This window comes from Papio anubis, chromosome 3, assembly GCF_008728515.1.
Source record: "Papio anubis isolate 15944 chromosome 3, Panubis1.0, whole genome shotgun sequence".
In the NCBI taxonomy this organism is placed as follows: Eukaryota; Metazoa; Chordata; class Mammalia; order Primates; family Cercopithecidae; genus Papio; species Papio anubis.
The window spans coordinates 111961115-111985407 of NC_044978.1; the positions used below are offsets into that span (position 1 = coordinate 111961115).

At 34.3% G+C, this 24293-nt stretch overlaps 1 protein-coding gene across 2 annotated transcripts in view; it reads right to left on the reverse strand.

The window, feature by feature from the left end:
• Positions 1-24293, reverse strand: part of UBA6 (ubiquitin like modifier activating enzyme 6) — a 72963-nt gene that overhangs the window by 44512 nt on the left and 4158 nt on the right. For both annotated transcript variants that reach the window (XM_021938578.2, XM_021938579.2), the window contains exons 2-9: positions 23947-24009; positions 16228-16322; positions 15682-15710; positions 13298-13392; positions 12495-12606; positions 8481-8561; positions 5266-5388; positions 3330-3453 (exon numbers count right to left, since the gene is read on the reverse strand). In XM_021938578.2, the coding sequence (XP_021794270.2) occupies positions 3330-3453; positions 5266-5388; positions 8481-8561; positions 12495-12606; positions 13298-13392; positions 15682-15710; positions 16228-16322; positions 23947-24009 (722 nt within the window). The remainder of the gene's footprint in view (positions 1-3329; positions 3454-5265; positions 5389-8480; positions 8562-12494; positions 12607-13297; positions 13393-15681; positions 15711-16227; positions 16323-23946; positions 24010-24293) is intronic.

Consider the following 24293-nt stretch of genomic DNA (forward strand, 5'->3'; position numbering starts at 1 on the left):
CTAGACAGAGTGTTTTCTCCAATGTGAAACTCCAGGACTTAAAAATAACGAAGGAAACTTATAGAAAAAGAGTAATGAGGGCTACTCATTGTTAAGATATTAAAATATATCATAAAGCCTCAATAACATAATAATAACTACCTATCATAATAATATAATATGGCACTGGTTAATAAACAGACAACTGGAAAAGATTAGAGAATTCAGAAACAGTCTCAAGTGCACAAAGGACAAAATCAAGGTGGCACCTCAATCAGTAAGGAAAAGATAAGATCGATTATTCAATAAATCTGATACAGAAAAAAGACATCTGGGAAAACACCTATTGCAAATGGACAAAAGTTTTAAGTGTCAAAAATGACGCTAACAATTTCTTAGATAAAAGCATGAGAGAAAAATTTCTTTAAAACCATGTAGTAAGGAAGGCTTTTCTAAGTAATACTCTAAATAAAAACCATAAAAGAAAATAATTAAAATTTGATTATGAAAACATAAAAAAGAAAACCTCATGACAAAAACCCATCATAAGCAACATCAAAAGATAAATGGCAAACCAGGAAAATATTATGCTCTGTCTGGGCATGGTGGCATGTGCCTGTAGTCCCATCTAATCAGGAGGCCAAGGCAGCAGGATCACTTGAACCCAGGAGACTGTACTGTGCTAAACTGTACCTTTGAATAGCCACTGTACTCCAGCCTGGATAACAAAGTGAGACCCTCATTTCTTAAAAAGAAAAAACATGGTCCGATAACATTTTCATCTATATTATGACATATTAGGTAGCTATAAAAGAAAATTTAAAGGAAAAAAAAAGGACGTTCTCCAATTACTAATGAGAAAAGATCACAAATATATTTTGTTTAATAAAAAGATAAAGGACAGCACTATGTATAATGTGCTTCCCTCTGTGTTAAAAACAAACAAACAAACAAATACACAATAAACTAAGACTAACAGTTACCTGTGGTAGTGGATGAGAACTGTGAGGGTGAAATCAAGTTTGGGCAGAACACTTCTCATTGTAAACATTTACCGTTTCTCATTTCTGAACCATTTGGTTATTCAAAAAATTAAGTTAAAAAAACCAAGTAAGCCCTCCCCTTTACTTAATATATTATATAATACAGGCATCTATACTATATAATATGTAATATATACTATATATGTGTATATATAATTAATATATAAAGTAGACAGAATGGTCAGCAGAATGAACACCAAACTTAGCTGCTGTTACCTCTGGAGAGGAAAGGAAGTCTGAAGTAGGATTCATTTTTAGCCCTATTTAAACATATACACATACATATATATCTAGAATAAGTTTGTATTATTTTAGCTATTTAACAGTGTTTTTTGGCTGGTCATGAGGTTTTTTTGATCTTCATGCCTGTAATTACAACACTTTGGGCAGCCAAGGGGAAAGGTTGACTTGAGCCCTGGGGTTTGAGACCAGCCTGAGCAACATAGAGATCTTGTCTCTACAAAAATAAAAAAAGTTAGCCAGGTGTGGTGGCACATGCCTGTGGTTCCCAGCTACTTGGGAGGCTGAGGTGGGAGGATCACTTGGGCCCAGGAGGCTGAGGCTGCAGTGAGACACGATCATGTCACTGCACTTCAGCCTGAGCAACAGAGCAAGATGCTATCTCAAAAAAAAAAAAAAAAAAAAAAACAGACAAAAAAACAAAACAACATCTTTTCATGCGAGCAGAATATTACTTTAGATCAGTAGGTAGCAATTTATAAATGTTAAGGGAAAAAAAAGCTTCCTAACAGCCACTCTAAACTTACTCATATCTCCCTCCAAAGAATTATTGGCACAAAATGTGGGTTTTCTTTCTCTTTGTTTCTTGACATGCAGTGGCTCCTCTTTATATAAGCAGCCTCATAATGTGAACCTTCACCACAATTCACCACAACATGGACCCCAAAATTACAAATAATAATCCTAAATGATTAATTTTAATAAAAATAGACATTCTTTAATATATATGATCTGAACCTGTATTTAAAATACTTAGACGTAATCAGGAAACAAAATGAAACAGTTTTGTTATACAACATGCACGCTAAAATTACAAATAATAATCCTAAATGATTAATTTTAATAAAAACAGACATATTCTTTAATATCTATGATCTGAATCTGTATTTAAAATAATTAGATGTAGCTGGAAAAAAAAATCAATAGTTTTGTTATCAAAAATACTTAAATATATATTGAAAGTTGTTTATCTATAAACAATTTGTAATAAGAATTGATTTTTCCCTCTCCTGAGGATATATTTTGCTGTCATTAAAAAAAAGTAATTCCATTTACTGTCTATAAATTAAATACATAGTTATATTTTCAAATGCCCTAAAGATAAAACTGCATCAATTTTCCCTAAATATGTGTAAGCATGCCATATAGTTATGGCTTGTCCAGTACTGTCTTTGACTCTTTTCAACGTGGCTGAAGGAAAAACAAACTACGCAGATTAACTCTGCTATAAATTCATTATATTAAACTTCAAATGGGCCCTATATGATGCCTGACATCTTTCCATTTTCAAGAACGTCTACTTTCCTCCTGGTTTTGGCACCTTTCATTGCCTTTTGGCAATGACTTCACATTAGTCCAATGAAAAAACAGACTCCTTCAACTGCTTGCCAACAAACCTACAAACTTGCCTGCAGACATGACATTCACCCCTTTTATTCAAGCCACTGAACAAGAACATATATTCCAACCAACATCTAGACATCTTCCTTTAAACACTTCATTGCTACCTCATTTTACAAAGCTAAACTATACTCTTTATCTACAAAACCTACTCCCTTTCTTGCATTCCTTAAGTGAATATGTTTACTGACCAGGTAGAAATCTTCACTCACCTATAGTATGTGATCAAGTTTCTTTCTAAATATCTTAAGATTAAGACTTGTGAGTTCAATTCTCCCTGCCAGCCCTGCTGTATTAATTTCTTGTAGTTCCTTTAGATCTGTCTTGTATCTGAGCCTTTTCTGTTTGTCTCTGCATGAATAATCTTTTTTCAATACCTTCCTAAGCCAATGCAACCTTCACATTTTAATCAAGACACCCTGTCCTATTGCTGCTGTCCCAAAACTGAGTAGGTTTCCTTGCTAAGTTTGGTGTCGCCAAAATGGGTATATTCTCTTAATATCATCAGTGTTTAACAATGTCTTCACTTGGATTGAATATTTTGAGGCCAAGGGCTTTAGATCATGTCTCTTTGAGTTGACGTTCTGTTCCCAATACTAAGTATAGTGTCTGAACTATAAATTTGCTGAATAAGTATAAATGAATTAAGAAAACACATTGACTTACCCGTTATTTGTTGTATAGATCCATTTAAACCTGTCATTCCATTAATTTCTCGAAATGTTAGGAATTGTCCTGTCTCCAGTTTGTGAGGATGATTTTCAAGGCAAGTAACAATGCCAGGATTTGCCTAAAAATAAAAGTACTCTATTAAAAAAGAAGTTCACATATTCTTGGTGTACAAATTGAAATCTTAAGCAAAAATGACAAAGTTATCATAAAATTCTCAAAACCAAAATTCTACGCTATTCTTCTGTTAGTAAAAGCAAGCCTTTAAAAAGCGATCACAAAATAATGATCAAATTATTACTATTTTTTAAATGAATGCTGAAAATATAATTTCTATGTTTGGTAGGAGATGTGCAAAGATTCCATAGAAAAGATCAAATATTTAATAGATTCAAAAACTCCTGTAACTTGTAAAAAACATTCCAAGTTATCTAATAGTTTTAAATGTGAGAAAAAACCCATGGGCATAAATGATAAAAGCCTGACACTGAAGATCAAAGAATAGTAAAGAAGGAGGATAGAAATTTTAAAGATGGGAATCTGGTAGTTTACAACTTGCTCAACGCTTTAAAGAAATATTGTGTAGCTTATCAGCTACATTTCCTATAGTATTCAATAAAAGATAACACCGATGCAATAAGAATCCACACCACATTTTGGAATTTATTCTCTGTGTTTTTCTCAGGGACAAACTAAAATCAACTAGAGAAGGTAAAAGGTTAAATAGTAATATGCCTGAAAGAGTAACTCAGGTAGAATAATAAATCACTCTGTAAGCAGAAAGATATACAGACTGACTTTTCAATAAATTTTTCTTAAAAAGGCATGAGAGAGAGAGTACTGGGTCTCTATCACCATGAGATTACACTGGGTTTAAAAATAAAGTATAAAAACAAGAAATATGACTTACAAATACTAGTATGTTAAAGTATATTATCATTCCCTTATTTTGTCTTCTTTTGGACTTCAACGTAAGTTGATTATAAAAAATACAAACAAAGTAAATTATTTGTGTAAAAGAATAGTAAAAGGGGATCATAATGATTTCTCCAGTTCTTTTATGGAATAAAAAATTGAGCTTATGCATGATCAAGAGTGTGGTTAGAAAATTCAGACTTTTGAATTTGAAGGTTAATCAAAATTTTCTACACCTTCTAAATAATGCTTTAGAAATATAATAAATTAGAAATGCTTTTCTCTAATATGATTTAAGTGTGCCTTTTCATAGTATTAGACTAGGTGACTTACAACATACTTAATGCATCCACTATCTAACACAATAAACAATTCAGTAAACACTGAATCACAATTCATGACCCATAGGAGGTAACATAGAATAAAATTAAAATTAAAATTTATGACAAGCAAATGTTGCTCTATCAAGTATTATTATTATTTTTTTTTCTTTCTTTATTTTTGAGATGTGGTCTCACTCTGTCACCCAGGCTGCAGTGCAGTAGCGTGATCTTGGCTCACTGCAACTTCCGCCTCCCAGGTTCAAGTCATCCTCCCATCTCAGCCTCCTGAGTAGCTGGGACCACACACCACCATGCCCGGTTAATTTTTTGTATTTTTGGTAGACATGGAGTTTCACCATGTTGCCCAGGTTGGTCTCAAACTCCTGAGCTAAAGTGATCCACCCCCATCAGCCTCTAAAAGTGCTGGGACTGTAGGCATGAGCCTCCGTGCTTGGCCCTATCAAGTATTATTTGTTAGAGGAAATCCAGAATATTTTTAACAATTAATATTCCAGTTTTAATTTAGTTTTAATACAATGAAGTCAAAAAATTAGCTACATATTCCCTCATTATCTTAAAACACTATAAAAGAAATTTTACATACTGTAATACTTTGCTGACACCGCCTTTTTGAAAATAGCATTCACATCAACTTTAACAAAATTTATTTTAAAAGTTCATTAATATAATCATACTTGCGTTATGTTTGAAATGAACATTTCTTTTGGTTCTTCTCCTGTTGCATCTAAAACTTCAAATTCATCACCAAAATCACAAAATAACCTTGACCAAATTCCATGTACATCTGCACTGATAAACTGTAAAATGGCAAAAACAAGTTCAAGCTTATTTATATAAAGAAAAAAAAAAACACTCTACTCTCCTAGCCCATTTCATGACAATTTCATTTATAATTAAGTATACCCTGTAGAACCTATAGAATACAAAGTAAATAATAAACAGGATAAACTGATGTAGACTGGTTTAGGAATCAAAGATTTTCAGTACTTTTAGTAAATGAATGTCCAGTACAACAAAATAAGAATATCAGCATATCATATTTAAAACTTCTATGACTTTTAAATAACAAAAATTCTGTGATTTTAAAATTTTGTGCTTGTCACAAAATTCAGGCACAACATAAAAGAAACAGATACTTTGGCTTAATAGTCCAGCACTGAATTCTTACTTGTTATTTTAGGAAAGAGGAATGAAGTGCTCATTTACCCAAAGCAGCAGAGTTAATGGAAAATAGAATAGAGCTAAAAGCTGAGAGCAGAGTCTACAGAAAAAAAGGCTGAAAAACTGACACCACAAATCAAAGCCATGAAAGGTAAAATATTAAGTTCTTAAATCACAAATGTTTTATTAAAAGCAATTTTTCTAACACATGCATTGTCTCCATTCTGAGAATTTGTAAATAAATTATTTTGGGGCTTAAAAGCTATTTTTAGAGCTACTGCTAATAAAGAGAGATCCTTATTCTGTAATGCACCCAATCTTGCATAAAATAATGTTTTTCTAACATAATTAAGTATATTGATATTATGATATAAGAACATATTAAAATAATTTATAATCCCAATTACATGAAGTAGTGATACAGATAACAGAAGACCACCTCCCACTTGATCATATATTGACTTTACTGATCAAAATGGGTACATATAGCATTTTTTTTAACAAGACATAAAACCGGACAGAAACTTAGAAGCTTTTTTTTAAAGTTTAACTCTAAAGAATATATAAATTACATAAACAAATATTTTAATTTATAACCTTGTGTAGTTATTTTGTAACACTTCTGTGCCCTATTGTAAGTTCACTGGCTATTCTGTCTTAATCACATGCTTAAATTGTAAACCACAGCACAAATGCTCTACAGAGCATAAATATGCTATGTAAATACCACAATCCAAAAATTTTCAACACACCTACATCATAAATTACGATTTTTGACTTAGCACCTAACTCAAAGAAACAATTAGCTTTTTCCTTTTTCCAGTGAAACAATCCCCAAAACAAAAGAGATGAGGTTAATAATGAATTCAATTACAAGCGAAGAACTGTGATTTTTTCCATCTAAACCTCTTCCCAATGTCACTGTGCACCTAATCATGCTGGAGATTTAAAAATCTATGAGTCATTCTTGCTCACTCACTCTTTCCTTCACAACTCATTCATCTATCTACAAGTTCTGTTAGGTCCCTACCCCACCCTGCCCTTTTTCTTAAACAAAAGACACCTCAAATTCAATGACTTCTGTCTCTCTCTATTCCCAAGTTTTCTATCTAAGATACCAGCATCTCTCAGCTGAACTACTGCAGTAACTACTAACTAGTCTAGCTGCCTCTACTTTACTCTTATAATCCAACAGTTCTATTTCTTTTGGTTATCTTTCATGACCCCTTCATACTCTTAAAAATTATTGAGGACCCAAAGAGCTTTTGTTTATGTGAGTTACACCTATCAATATTTACTGTGTTAGAAATTAAAACTGAGAGAAATTTAAATCACAAGAATATACACATTCCATTGTCAGAGCAAGGATATCACCACACATCATATAGACTCTGGAAAACTCCACTCTGCCTCCTAAGATAATCAGAATGAAAAAGGCAAATAACATCTTAGTAATATGAAAACAAAAAGTTTGACTGTGTAGAACCACTGTAAGGGTCTGAGGGATTCTTAGTGTCCCTGGATCACGCTTTGAAAAATATAATTATAGTCTTCTCTCCATACAGCAAGCCATAGTGATCCTTTAAAAATATAAAACAGATTAAAACTCACAGGCCTAAAAACTCAAATGTCTTCAAAGATCTTATAACGTATGGCCCCAACCTACTTCTCCCAAACTAATCTGGTATATTTTACTCCTACTATCTTCTCCTCTTTACCACTCTGTTTTGGTCCTGCTTGCCTCTTATTGTTCCTCAAAACCACCAACCTAATTTTTACACTTGCAAATATTTACATTTGCTGATTCCCCTGCTTTGAATGCTTTCCCCCAGATCTTTATATAGCTTGTTCTTTCTCATTATTCAGGGCTCTATTCAAACGTCATCTCCTTAGTGAAGACTTCTCTAACCTTCTAATCTAAGAGAACCAGAACTGGCCCTTCTTCCTACATCATGCAGATATCATTCTCTATTTTTCTTTATTCAGATTTTTTTTCTTCACAGGACTTGAAACTATTTAAAAACACATGATGTATTTATTTTCTTGTTTATTGTACATCTTCTCAGGCAGAAGGTAATTTTCATGAGTAAGAAAATTTGTCTCTATTCACTAATGTATTTCTACTGGCTATAACTATCTCCAGTACATAGATAATCAATGAATATTCATTGAATGAACCACTGGACTTCTAGAAAATCAGCACCATAACAACATTTAAAAATAGAGGCTGGGCGCAGTGGCTCACCTGAGGTCAGGAGTTCGAGACCAGCCTGGCCAACATGATGAAATCCTGTCTCTACTAAAAATACAAAAAATTAGCCACGCATGGTGGCGGGCACGTGGAATCCCAGCTACTCGGGGGGCTGAGACAGGAGAACAGCTTGAACCTGGGAGGCGGAGGTTGGGGTGAGCCAAGATCGTGTCACTGCACCCCAGCCTGGGTGACAGAATGAGACTCTGTCTCGAAAAAAAAAAAAAATTAGATGATGATTTCAATGTTTATCATCCTTTCCATTCCTAACATTAATTCTTCCTTAGTTTTGGCAATCTGTCTATAAACCAAACTTAGATCCTAGTTTTAAAAACAGGAAATGAATATATCAAAATTAATGAAAAAAATCTTATTGTGATTATTATGTAAAAAGTTTCTTATACAACCCATCAATAAGTTAAAAATTCTAGTAGAGAAAGTGGTTAACTACATGTCATTACTAAATGATACAATTACCTTAATTGGAGGGCACTGAGAACGGCAAAAGTCATTGATCTTCTTCTGCAATGGAAGTTTCATCTCAGTCAATACTACACACTGTTGAGAAAACAACAAATTAAAAACTAGAAAATACGTAATTATTTTTGTAATATACAATAATCAGAAGCATGTCAGTTTGCACTGTGCTAAAGACACATCACTAATCTCACTGAAAAGTTACAATCCTATGGAATTCCATTCCAAGGTTAATACCTTCACAAAGTACAGATAACAAAAGTAAAAATAACATATACAGGGGAAAACCTGCACACATAAAACTTGATAACCATTGCAGGCTTTACGATTAGAAGCAAACCTTAATATTCTATGTGGTATTTATGGACTCTAAGTGATTAGATTTGTTTCATCTATTACTATCACACAAATACTAACCTAGCTACCAGAGTATTACTTTCATGTTAGCTTAAAAACCTGACAACATTTTTAAGAGACACATTAGTTGGCTACTAGAACAAGTCCATCTGTGGATTTAGTTTTTTTAAATCTAGCTTGCAATATGGTTTGCTTCCTGTAGGGAGACATTCCTCCATGGGTCTCTCGTCTATACAGTCTCACAACGTATGCCATGAATGCAAGGTCCTTACCATTCTTTACTTGAGGTCATTTCTCAGAATTGTATTTGCTGTGTAAAAACTTGAGGGATGAGGTAAGATCTTCCTCAGGGATAAAGGGACGTCTTAGCTTGCTTTAAAACAGCCAGTTCCCCAAGCTCAGCATTCTTCTCTAAAGCAACCTACTACATGTGCAGGCATTCACTGAGCCCTCTGCCTTGAACTAGAGGGACTTGGGGGACAGGGGGCGAGGAAGAAAATGCAATATAATGCTCATGTTTTTTATTATGCACTGAGTAATAAACTTCCTAGTGTCTGACCCAGGAATCTCATATTTCCTGCATCTGTGAAACAGTAACAGGCTAGGTTGCAAATAATAAAAAAATCAAAGACTAGACCCAACACATACTGAAACTGATTTGAGTTTTATCAATGTTAGAAAATTCTCAGCGGTACTTTCTTTGAATATTGCCCTTTTCTATTGCTATCTATTGCTATCTAGAAATCCAATCTCATAAATTGGACCTTTTCATTCAAGCTCTCATTTATTTTAATTTGTCCATAGTATTTTCTCTTATTTCTTTTTGGGTTTTTTTTTTTGTTTTTTTTTGTTTGTTTGTTTGTTTGTTTTTTTGAGACACAGTCTCACTCTGTCGCCCAGGCTGGATTGCAGTGGTGTGATCTGGGCTCACTGCAAAACCACCTCTGTCTCCTAGGTTCAAGCGATTCTCCTGCCTCAGCCTCCCCAGTAGTTGGGATTACAGGCACACGCCACCATGCTCAGCTAATTTTTGTATTTTCAGTAGAGACAGGGTTTCGCCATGCTGGCCAGGCTGGTCTGAAACTCCTGACCTCAGGTTTTCTGCCCGCCTCGGCCTCCAAAGTGCTAGGATATTTTCTTTATTTCTATGTGCTATAGTTTTGGTAATTTCCTCAGGTCTATCTTTCAATTCACTAATGTTTATTCCAGCTCTTATCTATTTACTGTTTAATCTATCCAATGAATTTTAATTTTTAAGACTTCATGTTCATTTCCATAAGTTGTACCTCGTTCTTTATCACATCTGCCTGGTCTTTTTCAATATTATATATTTAATAACTTCTTTTGAGATTTAGTAGTTTTGAACATCTGTATTTTATAATTTCTCAAGCAAATCTATTCTTCTAAATCTTGGAGGTTTAGGCTGGGCATGGTGACTCACACCTGTAATCCCAGCACTTTGGGAGGCCAAGGCAGGAGGATCACCTGAGGTCAGGAGATCAAGACCAGCCTGGCCAACATGGTGAAACCCCATCTCTACTAAAAATACAAAAATTAGCGGGGCATGGTGGCATGTGTTCAGTGATCCAGCCACTGGAGGCTGAAGTAGGAGAATCGCTGAACCTGGGGAGGCAGAGGTTGCAGTGAGCTCCAGATTCCTCTGTGCCACTGCACTCCACAGCCTGGGAGACAGAGCAAGACTCAGAAGAAAAGAGGGGAGGGGAGGGAGGGAGTGGGAGGAGGGAGGGGACGGAGTGGGAGGGACGAAAGGAAAAGAAAGGAAAAGAAAAAAGAAAAGAAAAAGAAAGAAAGGAAAAGAAAAGAGAAAAGAAAAGAAAAGAAAAGAAAAAGAAAAATAAATAAATAAAAATTCTTTGAGGTTTAATAGTTTGTTGACTCTTGGTCATATTGAGCTGCTTTTTTTCCCATCTTGTTATTTTATACTGTGAACTCAAAGGGGCTTTATATACTGGAATACTCTGTAAGTTAGTTGAGGGTATACTTCTCAAGATTTGTTTAGTTTTGTTTTTGTCTGGCACTTTAGGGCATGGCTATTATAGTACTACCTTTTTTCGTAATTTTTTTTTTTTTTTTTTTTTTGAGATGGAGTTTTGTTCTTGTTGCCCAGGCTGGACTGCAGTGGCGCAATCTTGGCGCAATGCAACCTCTGCCTCCCGGGTTCAAGTGATTCTCCTGCCTCGGCCTCCCAAGTAGCCGGGATTACAGGCATTTACTACCACACCTGGCTAAATTTTGTATTATTAGTAGAGACAGGGTTTCTCCTTATGGGTCCAGCTGGTCTCAAACTCCTGACCTCAGGTGATCCGCCCACCTTGGCCTCCCAAAGTGCTGGGATTATAGGTGTGAGCCACTGCGCCCAGCCTGTAGTACTACTTTTTACATTAAGTTCTCAGTTTAGGAATTTCCAGATCACAAAAGATTATAAAGTTTAATCTCTAAACCTATGTGACAGCAAGCCTGTGGTTATGAATTCCCCAGGAAAACCTTTACTTTTCATCCAGAGCTCAAGAGAAAACAGACAAGCTTCTTGTTCTGATTGTTAAAGACTGTTCTTATCCACCCTTTCACTTAGGGCATAGCTCTCTGAGGCTCCAGCTTTATGAAGAAGGGGAGGTCTCAATTCCATTTCTCTAGTTTATGTAGTTCTAGGTCTGAATCTTCTGTTTCTATGTGAACATCAATTACCAAGAACTTTGGTTACTATGACAGACAACTCCTGTTGCTAAGAGTAACTACAGATAATAGTTCACTAGTCTTTTAGCTAACTGTTCATTTGTGGCCTCTGAGCATTTTCCTAACATTATTTTGAGCTTGGATAGTCATTTAAAAGAAAGTCTGTTTAGAAAACTAGGTGCTTTGTACCAGGATGAATTTTAAGTTATCCAGTCCAGAATAGAAATCTATAATCATTTTTAAATGGGTAACAGCATAATTTACTCACAGAAAAAAAAAAAAATTCAGGGTCAACCTAGTCACTTTTGCAATATACAATGTCCTGGGAATTTTGTTGTTGTTATTTAAGGAATTGTTACCTATAATAGACTGAACTACTGATCCATGTATTTTTACTCCCCTGTAATTGTACTGCTTGCCCATGGCTTTAGGAAGAGTACTTTTCTGCTTCTTGACTTCAGGCTTGATAACGTTGACTTGCTTTGGCTGACAGGATGTTAATGGACATAACAAAACAGAGGCTTGAAATGTGCATGTGTGTCTGGACTTGACCTTCTGTTTCTGCTACTACCATGAGAACATGACCTAGGTAGCCTCCTGGTCCCAGAAGAGAGACACATGGAGGAGAACCAAACTGAGGCTGAGTTCAGTCTAGAAACCCCAACTGACATTCAGGTACATAGGAGAGAAATAAATGCATGTTGCTATAAACCAAAGTTTTGAGTAGTTTTTAATGGATATTACTGAGAAAAAAGTCAACTGATAAAACTACTTTGTTAGTAGTTCTTAGGTCCCTTCCTTAAAATGGAGAATTTGAAAGGTTTTATTCTGATATGTCTTCTACCTTGAAATTTTTTTGTTCTGTTTCTCAATACACTAGGTTAAATTAGTTAAACATATTAATACTTAACAATTTCGCCCTGGAATCTGTCAATAACATTTAATACAAAATGGAGTACTAACCTGGTATTTGTCTAAAAAGGAGAGATCTGTGGTCTCATTGAAAGGAACAGAAGATGATGTGACATGAACATATGGATTTAGTTCTGCAATATGTTTAAGCACAGCTTCAGCCCTAAAAAAATAAAACAAACTTTTACTGTCCTTTCATTCAATATACTCAAATCTCTTCAAGCTGGACACTGTAATGACATCAGAGGAACCTGACAAGTTACAAAATTTCAATGGAAACTTACCTTGTAGAAGAAAGAAACCAAGACTTACTTGTCTTTACAGATAACTATACAATCTTGAAATAATATACTATCATATTCCACAGTAAACCACACAATCTCAAAGTGCACCCTAATAGTTCTAAGCTCCAGGCTCCTTAACTTTCTTAATACTTTAGCAACACTAAAGTCTTTCTTTAATAAATTCAAGGAAATACATTTCTAGGTAGCAGTGTAATATATATAAAATATATATTTATATGTAATATATATAATATATACTACATAAATATATAAAAAATTTGACAAATACAAAAAATTAAGTATATACTAGTATTTCTTTAGCCATAGTAGTATGAATTTATGGTGATCAATTAAACAACTATGACTGACTGGTGTTCTAGATAAAGGAAATATTCTAAGTAAACGAGTAAAAAAAAACCTCATAATACACAAAAATATCTTTAGCTGTATAAATATAAGGTAGAGACTTTATATTTAAACAACTATGACTGACTGGTGTTCTAGATAAAGGAAATATTCTAAGTAAATAAATTTTTAAAAACTCATGATAATACATCAAAATATCTTTACCTGTTTCTCTTATTAACAACATCATCTTCACTGAGAAAGAAGTTGGTTCCTAGATCCCATGCTTGGCATTCTTCTGTATCATGAATTGTAAGTGCCTTCAAAGAAGAAAAAAGTATTGGTTGAAGTCAGGAGTTCAAGGATATTCAGTCTCTCTAGTACTATCAACAATGTACTAGAATTATTATTGTGTGTAATTAGATAATGAAAAGTACGCAAAGGCATAAGAATTAGAAAGGATATAAAATTAGATATATATACATCTGGAGACCCCAATAAATTGACAGAAAAATTTCCTTAAACATGAAGATAATTTAAATTTATAAAAGTATCATGTTATAAAAATCAACACAAAAATCCAGAAAATTCATGTAAACAAAGACTTCAAAATATTCCATGTTTCAAGTAAGAAAGATAATTAACAAAGTGGAAAAAAATACTTGCAAATTATATCACAGGCTACAAACCTCATAGAAAGAGGAACATAAACAAGGACCATACTGACAAAAGGACCATACTGAAAAAAGACATGGTCCTTGAAAATATGTAAAGATGTTCAACCTTGCCAAGAAATGAAATAACTTTTCTCACTTGTTAGATTGGCATAAATCCAGTTTGACAACAGTCTATTGGTGAGGGTGAGGTGAATCAGTGACTCTCATATATTACTGATAACAATGTAAAGTGGCTCAACCTCAAAGGAAAGGAATTTGGCAATCTCTAGCAAAAAGATATCTGCATTTATTCTGTGATGCAGCAATCCCACTTTTAGGACTCTATCTCAAAGACACATTGGGAAAAATACAAAAAGATATATATACAAGAGTATTAAATGTAGCACACTATTAGTAAGAGCAAAAGACTGGAAATAATCAAAAAGCCCACCAATGGGGAACTGGCTATAAGATGATATATCCATACAATGCATAATCATGCAACTATTTAAAAAAAAAAAAGAAAGATGTATTTATAAATATGGAGTAATCTCTAGGATATGCTGTAAAGAGATAGCAAGGTAAAGAAGAGCACTTTATATGAGAAAGGTGCGAGAAGATAAATATATATACCCACACATAAACAGATATACATGTTTGTGTGTATGCATTTACCTATCTACAAAAACAAATGAAGAATAAACCAAATATAAAAAGACAGTAACCTAGTAAGTGAAGGAGGAAATAAGGTAGCAAGAAGCTAGACTTATCTGAAAATACTTTGTTTAAAAAATCTGACTTTGAATCATAAATCTCACATAATAGTAAAACTAAACTTTTAAAAAAGCAGTCTCTAAAAATCCAAAGCAAAATGAATACATGGACTAAACTGTTTATGGAGTCTGCTATACACAGAGATTTATTTAAAGTGACTTTTAAAAGCAGTTAATTTGCCTGCCAAATCCAGGTAGGATCAAAAACCTAATTTTTTTCAATAATACATTATTATTAACAATATTGGAATTGGTATTCTGAAACTATGCCATACAGGTAAAATATAATAGGATAAAGAATATATAGGATATATAGGATAAAGCATCTAATGGATCATTAGAAACCAAAATCCTAATAAGACACAAAAATAATATCACAGAAATAAATATCCTATAATCCAAAGTAAAAATTAGAAAGTTTAGTAATACTTTACAAGCCTAAACCTGAAAATCAGAAATTTCAGTGTGTACTCATTATGAACGTTTTAGCTCTGCCCACTGAAAAGACTTTGTAAACAGTGACAGAGACTACTAGGGGCTGTGTCCAAAAGCCTCAAAAAACATGAAGAGAACCAAAATAACGAAAGATGGAACAATCTGAGCATCAATGAAAATAACTACAATAGATGATAACACATCAAATTATGTTTAAATTCATGAGTTTATCATAATGACCAGAGTCATGCCCAAATCCCGACTCACAGAAACTATGAGACAATAAAATGTTGTTTAAGCTACAAATTTTGGGGTAAACTGTTTTACAGCAACAGGTAAACTAATACAATGGTATTAAGAGCTTGTTACATTTTAGGTGTGAAAATAGTATTGCTGCTTCAAAAGATATTCTTACCTTTTAAAGATACTAAAATATTTAAGGATGATATAATACAATGTCTGAAATTTACATCAAAATAATTTGGCAGTTGGGGGCAATAAGGAATGAGAAGGAGATATATGAAACAAATGTCCCCAAGAGTTGGTAACTGAAGCCTTCTGATGGGTATGTGGGGTTTTGTTAAACAATTCTTTCTACTTTTGTATATTTTTGAAATTTCTGTGATTTTTTTAAAAGTAGAGCATTAAAGACAATAATTAAAACAAAGTATAAAACAATATTACCACAACAAATGAGCCAGAAAAAGGCTCATAACAATTTTTCTCACAGAGGACATTTACTTACCTTAATCCCTGCAAGAACAAGATTCTTTGCTAGAAAGGCAAAAGAAAAAGGAATAGCTCAATATTGGGAATACATACTGGATATGTCTTCACAGAGCTTAGTCACATATCTGATTGGATACTTTTGACTTCTTTTTTTACTACTTAAGTTCCTTGTCTTAAAAAAGTTACAAAATACAGGTTAAAAGTGAAAAAATTAAAATGTGCATAATCACAACACCCAGGAATAATCACTCCTAAAATTTCAATGTATTCTATCAGATATGTTTTTATGAATACAGTATATGTATGTGTGCTACTTATAATGAATTAATGGATATAGAGAATGATAATTAATGGTTATTAAAATCACAAAAAGAAGCAATGAGTCATTACTGGTTATTTGTGGAAGAATATAACAACATCATGAAATAGTCTTGACAAAGATTAAAAACTTTTGGATCTAATTTCTGTTATAGCAAATATAAGGGGATGAAGTTAAGTTATTTAAACTATCTCACATTGCTCAAAAGTGTCATACAAAATTAGGAATATAAATATTGCTTACCAATTTCCAAACCAAGACCACCCATTCCACTTAAGAAAACATAGGACTTGGCCATCTTCTGCATTGCTGTGTCTCCAAGAACGTACCTCTGTCGACTACATGGAAAACACAATAAAAGACAAAAAATTATTTCACTAAAATTATAATATCTCTTAAAGTTGTTTGCAAATGAAAAGCCTAGGAACTCAATCCTGCCCACAGACTTGTTCTGAATGATTTGCAGTGTTTAAACATTTCTGAATTAAATGCCAAATATATGACATATTTTTAAAAATCAGATAATTTGGCACCACAATCCATATTCCCTCAAGGCAATAGACAGATGGAGTTGAGTAGGAGTTGCCCTGTTTAGGCAGGAGGATTATGTGCTCCAGATTTGCCACAATCAATTCCTTCCTGTTCCTCTCATTTATTACCTCAGTGGCCACTATAAGCATTTGAGTTTGCCATCTCCACCTTAAAACTTTCACTATCAACAGGATTTCTGAGACCCCCATCTCTACATAAAAATGTGAAAATTAGCAAGGTGTGGTAGCACACACCTGTGGTCCTACCTACTCAGGAGGCTGAGGTGGGAGGATTGCTTGAGCTTAATGGTTTGAGGTTACAATGAGCTATGATAATGCCACTGCACCCAAGCTTGGGCAACAGCAAGATCCTGTCTATATCCAGATATAAAGGATGATCTTATCGTAGCAGCTTCATGTCAGAATTCAGAAGTCAGGGAATGTTGTACCTGGCCAGTAATACTGGTTTTTGCCTAAGGATGGAATTTATAAGTGCCTTCTTAGTATCATCACTTCTTCTATTGTTAGTACCATCTGCAGCTTTTTCAGACTTTTTTGTCATATCCTTAGTTTTGGTTCCTGCCCAGCCACTGAACTGCCACTACCTAGGCAACATACCTAGTCTTAGGTTCTGGACTACAAGCCAATCTGAACCCACTGTCTTCCCTAGTCATTCAATAATCATTTAATGAGTATCTTCTAAGACTTAGACATTGTGTCATAGTCTATGACTTAGAAAAGCTCATGGTCTGACAGAGTTGACACACATGTGAACAAATACTATGTGATAATGTGTTTATTTAATAGCAATAAAAATAAGATGCTTTAGGGCTGAGCAGAAAGGATGAGAAGTAACTCAGGCAAGATATCACAGAGCAGACACAGGAGTGAGTTCTTAAAGGATCATTGGAAGGTATTTTTGAAGCACAAAAGAGCATTACAGGAAAAGACAGTTGAGGTAAAAAGGTATAAACTGCAATTACCTATCTTATCTTTGATAAAAGAAGTAGTCTAGTATGGCCAGTGTATTCAGAGGAAAAGGTGGTTGGGGCCTTCAATAAATGGTGCTGGGAAAACTAGATTTCTAAATGCAAAAGAATGACAATGGACCCTTATACCATACAAAATAATCAAATCAAAATGAATCAAAGACTTAAATATAAGCTCTGCAATTACAAAACTCCTAGAAGAAAACAGAAAAGAGGCCTCATAACACTGGTGTTGGCACAGATTTTCTGGATGACACCAAAGGCACACACAACAAAAGCAAAAACTGACAAGTGGGACTACATGAAACTAAAAACCAGTAAAGGAAACAATCAACAAAACGAAAAGGCAACCTACAGAATGAGAGAAAGTATTTGTAAACCATGTATGTGATAAGGGGTTAATAATATCCAAAGGAATGCCTATAACTCAATACCAAAAAACCCCTGAACTGACCCAATTTTTAAAAATAGACAAAGAGTTTGAATAGATGTTTCTCCAAAAACATGCACATAGCCAACAAGTATATGAAAAGGTGCTCAACACTCGCTAATCATCAAGGAAATACAAAGGAAAACCACAATGAGAGATCACCTCACACCTGTATGGATGACCATTATAAAAGAAAAGAAAACAAAACAAAACATAACAAGTATTGGCAACAATGTGGAGAAACTGGAACTTCTGTGCACTGTTGGAAATGTAGAATGGTGCAGCTGTTATGGAAAACAGTATGAAGCTTCCTCAAAAATTAAAAAATAGAATTACCATATAATCCAGCAATTCCATTTTGGGTATTTATCCAACAGAATTAGAAACAAGATCTAGAAGAAATATTTGCTACATAAATCTGCTATACGACAATGTACACAGAGTAAACAATATAGTTGACCCTTGAACAACATGGGTTTCAAACGCACAGGTCCACTTATATGCAGATTTTTTTCAATAAATATACCGAAAAATTTTTTGGACATTTGTGACAACTTGAAAAAACTCACAGATGAACTTTGTAGCCTAGAGATATCCAAAAATTAAGAAAAAGTATGTCATGAATGCATGAAATCTATGTACATATTAATCTATTTTATCATTAACTACCATAAAATACACACAAATTATAAAAAGTTAAAATTTATCAAAACTTACACTTACAGACCACAGATGTCGCCATCTGCAGTTAAGAGGAATGTAAACAGATGTAAAGATGCAGTATTCAGTCATAAGTGCATAAAAGTCACTGTAGTACATACTGCACTACTGTAATAATTTTGTAGCTACTTCCAGTTGTTATTGTGATGAGCTTAAGTGATGTATCTGGTTAAAGTGCATGTGACTCTATTCATAATCTTTGCCTGAGCAGTTCCTCTCTCCAGTAAATTGAATATTGCAGGAAAAAGTGATGTCTTGAGGTTCTTGCATATTTTTCCATCATGTTTAATGTGCAATACTGTAAATCTTGAATGACATATATGGGACCCATACAAAGTGCCACCAGTAATGTTGCAAGTGCTCCCAAGAAGCTGAGAAAAGTCATGACATTACAACAAAAAGTTGAATTGCTTGATATGTACTGTAGACTGAGGCCTGCAGCTGTGGTTGCCTGCCATTTCAAGATAAAATGAATCCAGTGGAAGGATCATTGTAAAAAAAAAAAAAGGAAAGCCATCATTGTAACTACACCAGCAAGTATGAAAACCTTGCACTTTTTGTGAAAGATATTTTTATCTCGTATTGAAAATGCAGCACTGATATGGGTGCAGAATTGCTGAAACAAAGTCATACTTATAGACTCTAACATGATTTGAGAAGAAGCAAAGTCATTATAAGACCACTTAAAGCAAAAAGAAGGTAAAGGATATAAAGCTGTAGAATTCTTTTTTCCCCATAGGTTACTGGGGTATAGGTGGTATTTGGTTACACAAGTTCTTTAGTGGTGATTTGTGTGATTTTGGTGCACCCATTACCCAAGCAGTAAAGCTGTAGAATTTAATGCTAGCAAAGGATAGTTTGATAATTTTAGAAAAAGGTTTGGCTTAAAAAAAAAAGTCAGACACAACATGAGAAGCAGTTTCTGCCAACCAAGAGGCAGCAATGAGTTTCTAGACACCATGAAGAAAATCGCTGAAGATAAAGGATATCTACCTGAATAGGTTTTTAATGTAGAAGAAAGTGCTCTATTCCAAAAAAAATTGCCACAAAGGACATTTATTAGTAAGGAAGAGAAGCAAGCACCGGGATTTAACACAGAAATGGATAGTTAACTCTACTGTTTTGTGCAAATGCATTCAGGTTTATGATCAGGACTGCCCTTACATATAAAGCTGCTAACTCCTTACCATTGGAGGGAAAAGATAAACACCAGCTGCCAGTCCTCTGGCTACATAACAAGCAGGCCTGGACGAGAACCCTTTTTCTGGATTGGTTCCGTTGATGCTTTGATTCTGAGATCAGGAAGTGTCTTGCCAGTAAGAACTTTTAAAGTTCTTTTGCTATTGGACAATACACCTGGCCACCCAGAACCCCATAAGTTCAACAAGGAAGGTGCTGAAGTGGTCTACTTGCTTCAAAACACAGCATCTCAAATTCAGCTTCTAGATCAGGGCATCATAAAGGACCTTTAAGGCTCATTACACACAGCACTCTATGGAAAGGATTGTCAATGCTATGGAAGAGAACCCCAAGAGAGAGAACATTATTAAAGTCTGGAAGATTATACCATTGAAGATGCTATCATTGTTACTGACATCAGACAATCAGGCAGAAGGTTCTGATGATTCAAGATTGTGTTGATTTCTTTAAAGATATGGACCCTTCTACAACAGGGGCACCAAAAAGAAACTAAAGAAAGTGACAGGAGGATCAGTACTGTATAGAAACATTTTTCCAGAAATGAGAAAGCAAAAAAGTCACACAGTAGTTACATATTTCCATAAAGTTACAGTGTGTGCCTGCCTCTCCTTCCCTACCCTTCTGCCTCCACCTCTTTTGATTATGCCACCCCAAGACAAAACCAACTCCCTCCCTTCCTCCTCCTCAGCCTACTCAACATGAAGACAACAAAGATGAAGACCTTTACGATAATCCAGTTCCACCTAATGAACAATAAATGTATTTTCTCTTCCTTATGATTTTCTTAACATTTTATTTTCTCTAGCTTACTTTATTGTAAGAATGCCGTATATATATACAGTATATAATACATATAATATTTAAAATGTGTGTTATTTACATTATCAGTAAAATTTCCAGTCAATAGTAGGCTATTAGTACTTAAGCTTTGGGGGAGTCAAAAGTCATATGTGGATTTTCGACTGCACAAGAGGTAGGGTGCTGGGGAGTTGGCATTCCTAACTTCTTCATCGTTCAAGTGTCAACTATACTATACTACACACTTAAAAACTTGTTAGTAGGGTAGAGTTCATGTTATGTGTTTTTACTACAATACTAACTTTTTAAAAGGTAAGTTGGAGTTATGTTCAAAATGATTCGGTAAGCTATAGTATTTGGACTTGTACTATGAGACAAAATGGTCAGAACTGTGGCTGTGTGAAAGAGAATGGAGAGAAAAGAGAACTTCTGGAATTTATCTTTATCTTACCCTACCTTCATCAAGTTCACTACTGACATCTACCTCCCCGAGATGTTAAGAGGCTAAAGATCCTCATTTCATGCCTTGTCCCTAAAATATATTAATCATTGTCCAAAGTCCTAGGTCTAATACTAGTCCCCATAAGCAACAGATACAGATTTTAAAAACAAAAAAATACAGCTGGGCACAGTGGCTCATCACACCTGTAGTCCCAGCACACTGGGAAGCCGAGGCGGGCAGATCACGAGGTCAAGAGATTGAGATCATCCTGGCCAACATGGTGAAACCCTGTCTCTACTAAAAAAAAAAAAAAAAAAAAAAAAAAAACCTACAAAAATTAGCTGGGTGTGGTGGTGCATGCCTGTAGTCCCAGCTACTCATGAGGCTGAGGTAGGAGAATCGCTTGAACTCAGGAGGCGGAGGATGCAGTGAACTGAGATCATGCCACTGCACTCCAGCCTGGATGACAAAGCAAGACTCCATCTCAAAAAAGCAAAAATACAAAACTCCCAAATCTTCAGATTCAGCCACTACAACAACAACAACAACAACAACAAAACACCACCAAACCCTCGAACATGTAAGTTAATTTTTAAAATCTAAGAAAATAAGACCTAGTTTTTGTGTGAAAATCTCACGTTTTGGCCTTTGTAATATACACATCTTTGTATTTCTTTTTTTTTTTTTTTTTTGACACGGAGTCTCGCTCTGTTCCACAGGCTGGAGCTCAGTGGCGCCATCTCAGCTCACTGCAAGCTCCGCCTCCCGGGTTCATGCCATTCTCCTGCCTCAGCCTCCCCAGTAGCAGGGATTATAGGCGCCTGCCACCACGCCTGGCTAATTTTTTGTATTTTTAGTAAAGACGGGGTTTCACCGTGTTAGCCAGGATGGTCTCGATCTCCTGACCTCATGATCCACCTGCCTTGGCCTCCCAAAGAGCTGGTATTACAGGCGTGAGCCACCGCACCAGGCCATATCTTTGTATTTCTACTAAGAAAACCTATATGTAGTCAGTAACTCTTTTAGTATTCCCTAATAATTCACTCTTTTAGTACCCACATAAATTTCCGGCTTTATCATTTATTAATGATTCGTGCCCTCACTTAGACAAATTCTTAAGGAAGATATTAAAACTCAAATATGCACATTGGTAAACAACTAGATGTTTGCAATACGACATGCACACAAAGTGCACACAACTACACCAAAAGATACTCTCCGTCAAACAAAAGAAAATGGCTTACCTCTAATAATAACAGCTAAACTGCTATATTCTATAACTCTCAGTAAAGCAAACTGCAGCCTACTCACATAGCATTGTAAATGGAAAGTTTAGTCACTGAGCTACGGAAAATTATGTTTATTTATCAGCATTACAGGGTTGGAGGGACATAAAAAAAGTTTCACAAGGATTAAACTAAAAAAATGAATAAAATTAGTCAATACTATCACAAAGAGGTGCCATTTGTTATACCAAGAAAAACATGACCAAAAGGACATTAAGAATATAATTATAGATTAAGAATCCCAATTTAAGAGTCCACTCTCCCTTTGTGCTTACTATCTTCAGGCCACACTGACCTGCCTGCTGTTTCGCAAGAAGGCAAACTTGCTTTCATTTCAGAGTTTTTACACTATTTCTTCTGCTTAGAATGTTCTTTCTTAAAAATCTTGGAATAGTTGACTTCTTATCACTTAAGCCTCTATTAAAATATTGTATTACAAATATCACACACATCATTCCTGATCACCCTATCAATAAAATGGCTACTCTTATCCTTAGGTCACTGCCTAACTCATTAACCTATCATAGTTTCTTCAAATCACTTACCATTAACTGTTTGCCACTCCTACCAAAAAATGTATGGTCTGTTAAAAACTCACTACTGTAATCTAAATACCTAAAACAGTACCAGGCATTTAATAATAATAGATAACCCTGTGCTAAACACTGTTTTAAGTGCTTTAGACATACTAATTCAGTTAACCCTTATACAACAACTTAAGGTGACTTCCAAACCACACTTTATAATCAGGAAACCATTTGTAAAATAATTTTCACATGAGCAAGATTGTTAGTCTTTTATCTCTTTTCCCAAGCATATAGTACAAAACAGGATTTGGACTCAACATGCCAGATGGTATGTATTAGCTCCTAATAAAGTGCCCATTATTGACTCTGCATCTTTTTAATTACTTTAAAAAGTATTCAAATTTCATGAAAAAGTATAGTTTAAAAAGTCTCATCAAATTCCATTCAAAACACAACTATTCAATCATACAATACTTTCTTTAATTACTAAAAAAGCATTCCAATTTACTGAAAAAGCATAGTTTTAAAAGTCCCATCAAATTCTATTCAAATTACAACTCTTCAATCACACAGTATTTCTCCACTGTCTATAAATTACAGAACAGGAAATATTTTAATGAGATTATAATGAAGTAATCATATTCTGTAGATGCTATTGTATGACTAAAGTGAAATATTATTCTTCATGAATTCCTGCACTATCAAGAACTCAAATATGAATTATTGTCCAAAAATGAAAGGTTTATTTTGCAGAGGGTGGCAAAATCCTTCTTAGTCCTATCACCTAAACCTAAAACAACTGAGATTTAAATATTATTCGAATGTAGTTAAAAAAAATCACAGAAACCCTAATTTTAACTTGAGAGGAACTCTTTATACATATATATATATTGTGTGTGTGTATATATGTATAACATATATATATATTTTATATATATATATAATTCCACATAGGCCGAATGGTATCTTCAAAGAGACTACTTGATTATTTGAGAACAATTAATGAGAAAAATAAGTTTCAGTTTCCATGAGATTCTTACCTGTATAATGCATCATCGATCTCCACAGATGCTGTTGACATAATGGGCAAATTTTTATTTGTGCTGGGAAAAAAAAACATGGTTATTAAATTTTCACATTTTATAATATAATATTTGATTATTCGTGTGATCAGATTCAACAGTTACTAAAGGTTTTCACAAACCAAACATACATTTTATTATCTACCACTTTACTTACATTTTTTAAATGGCCTAAAATTATCAGATTGCTTGTTCTCTCTTGTGTAGATTTTAAGATTACAGAGCTCATCATCTTTTATTCTCAGATCTCAGGTGTTGTTTTATCACTGATATAAAATATATATATATATATATTTTTCCCCCCC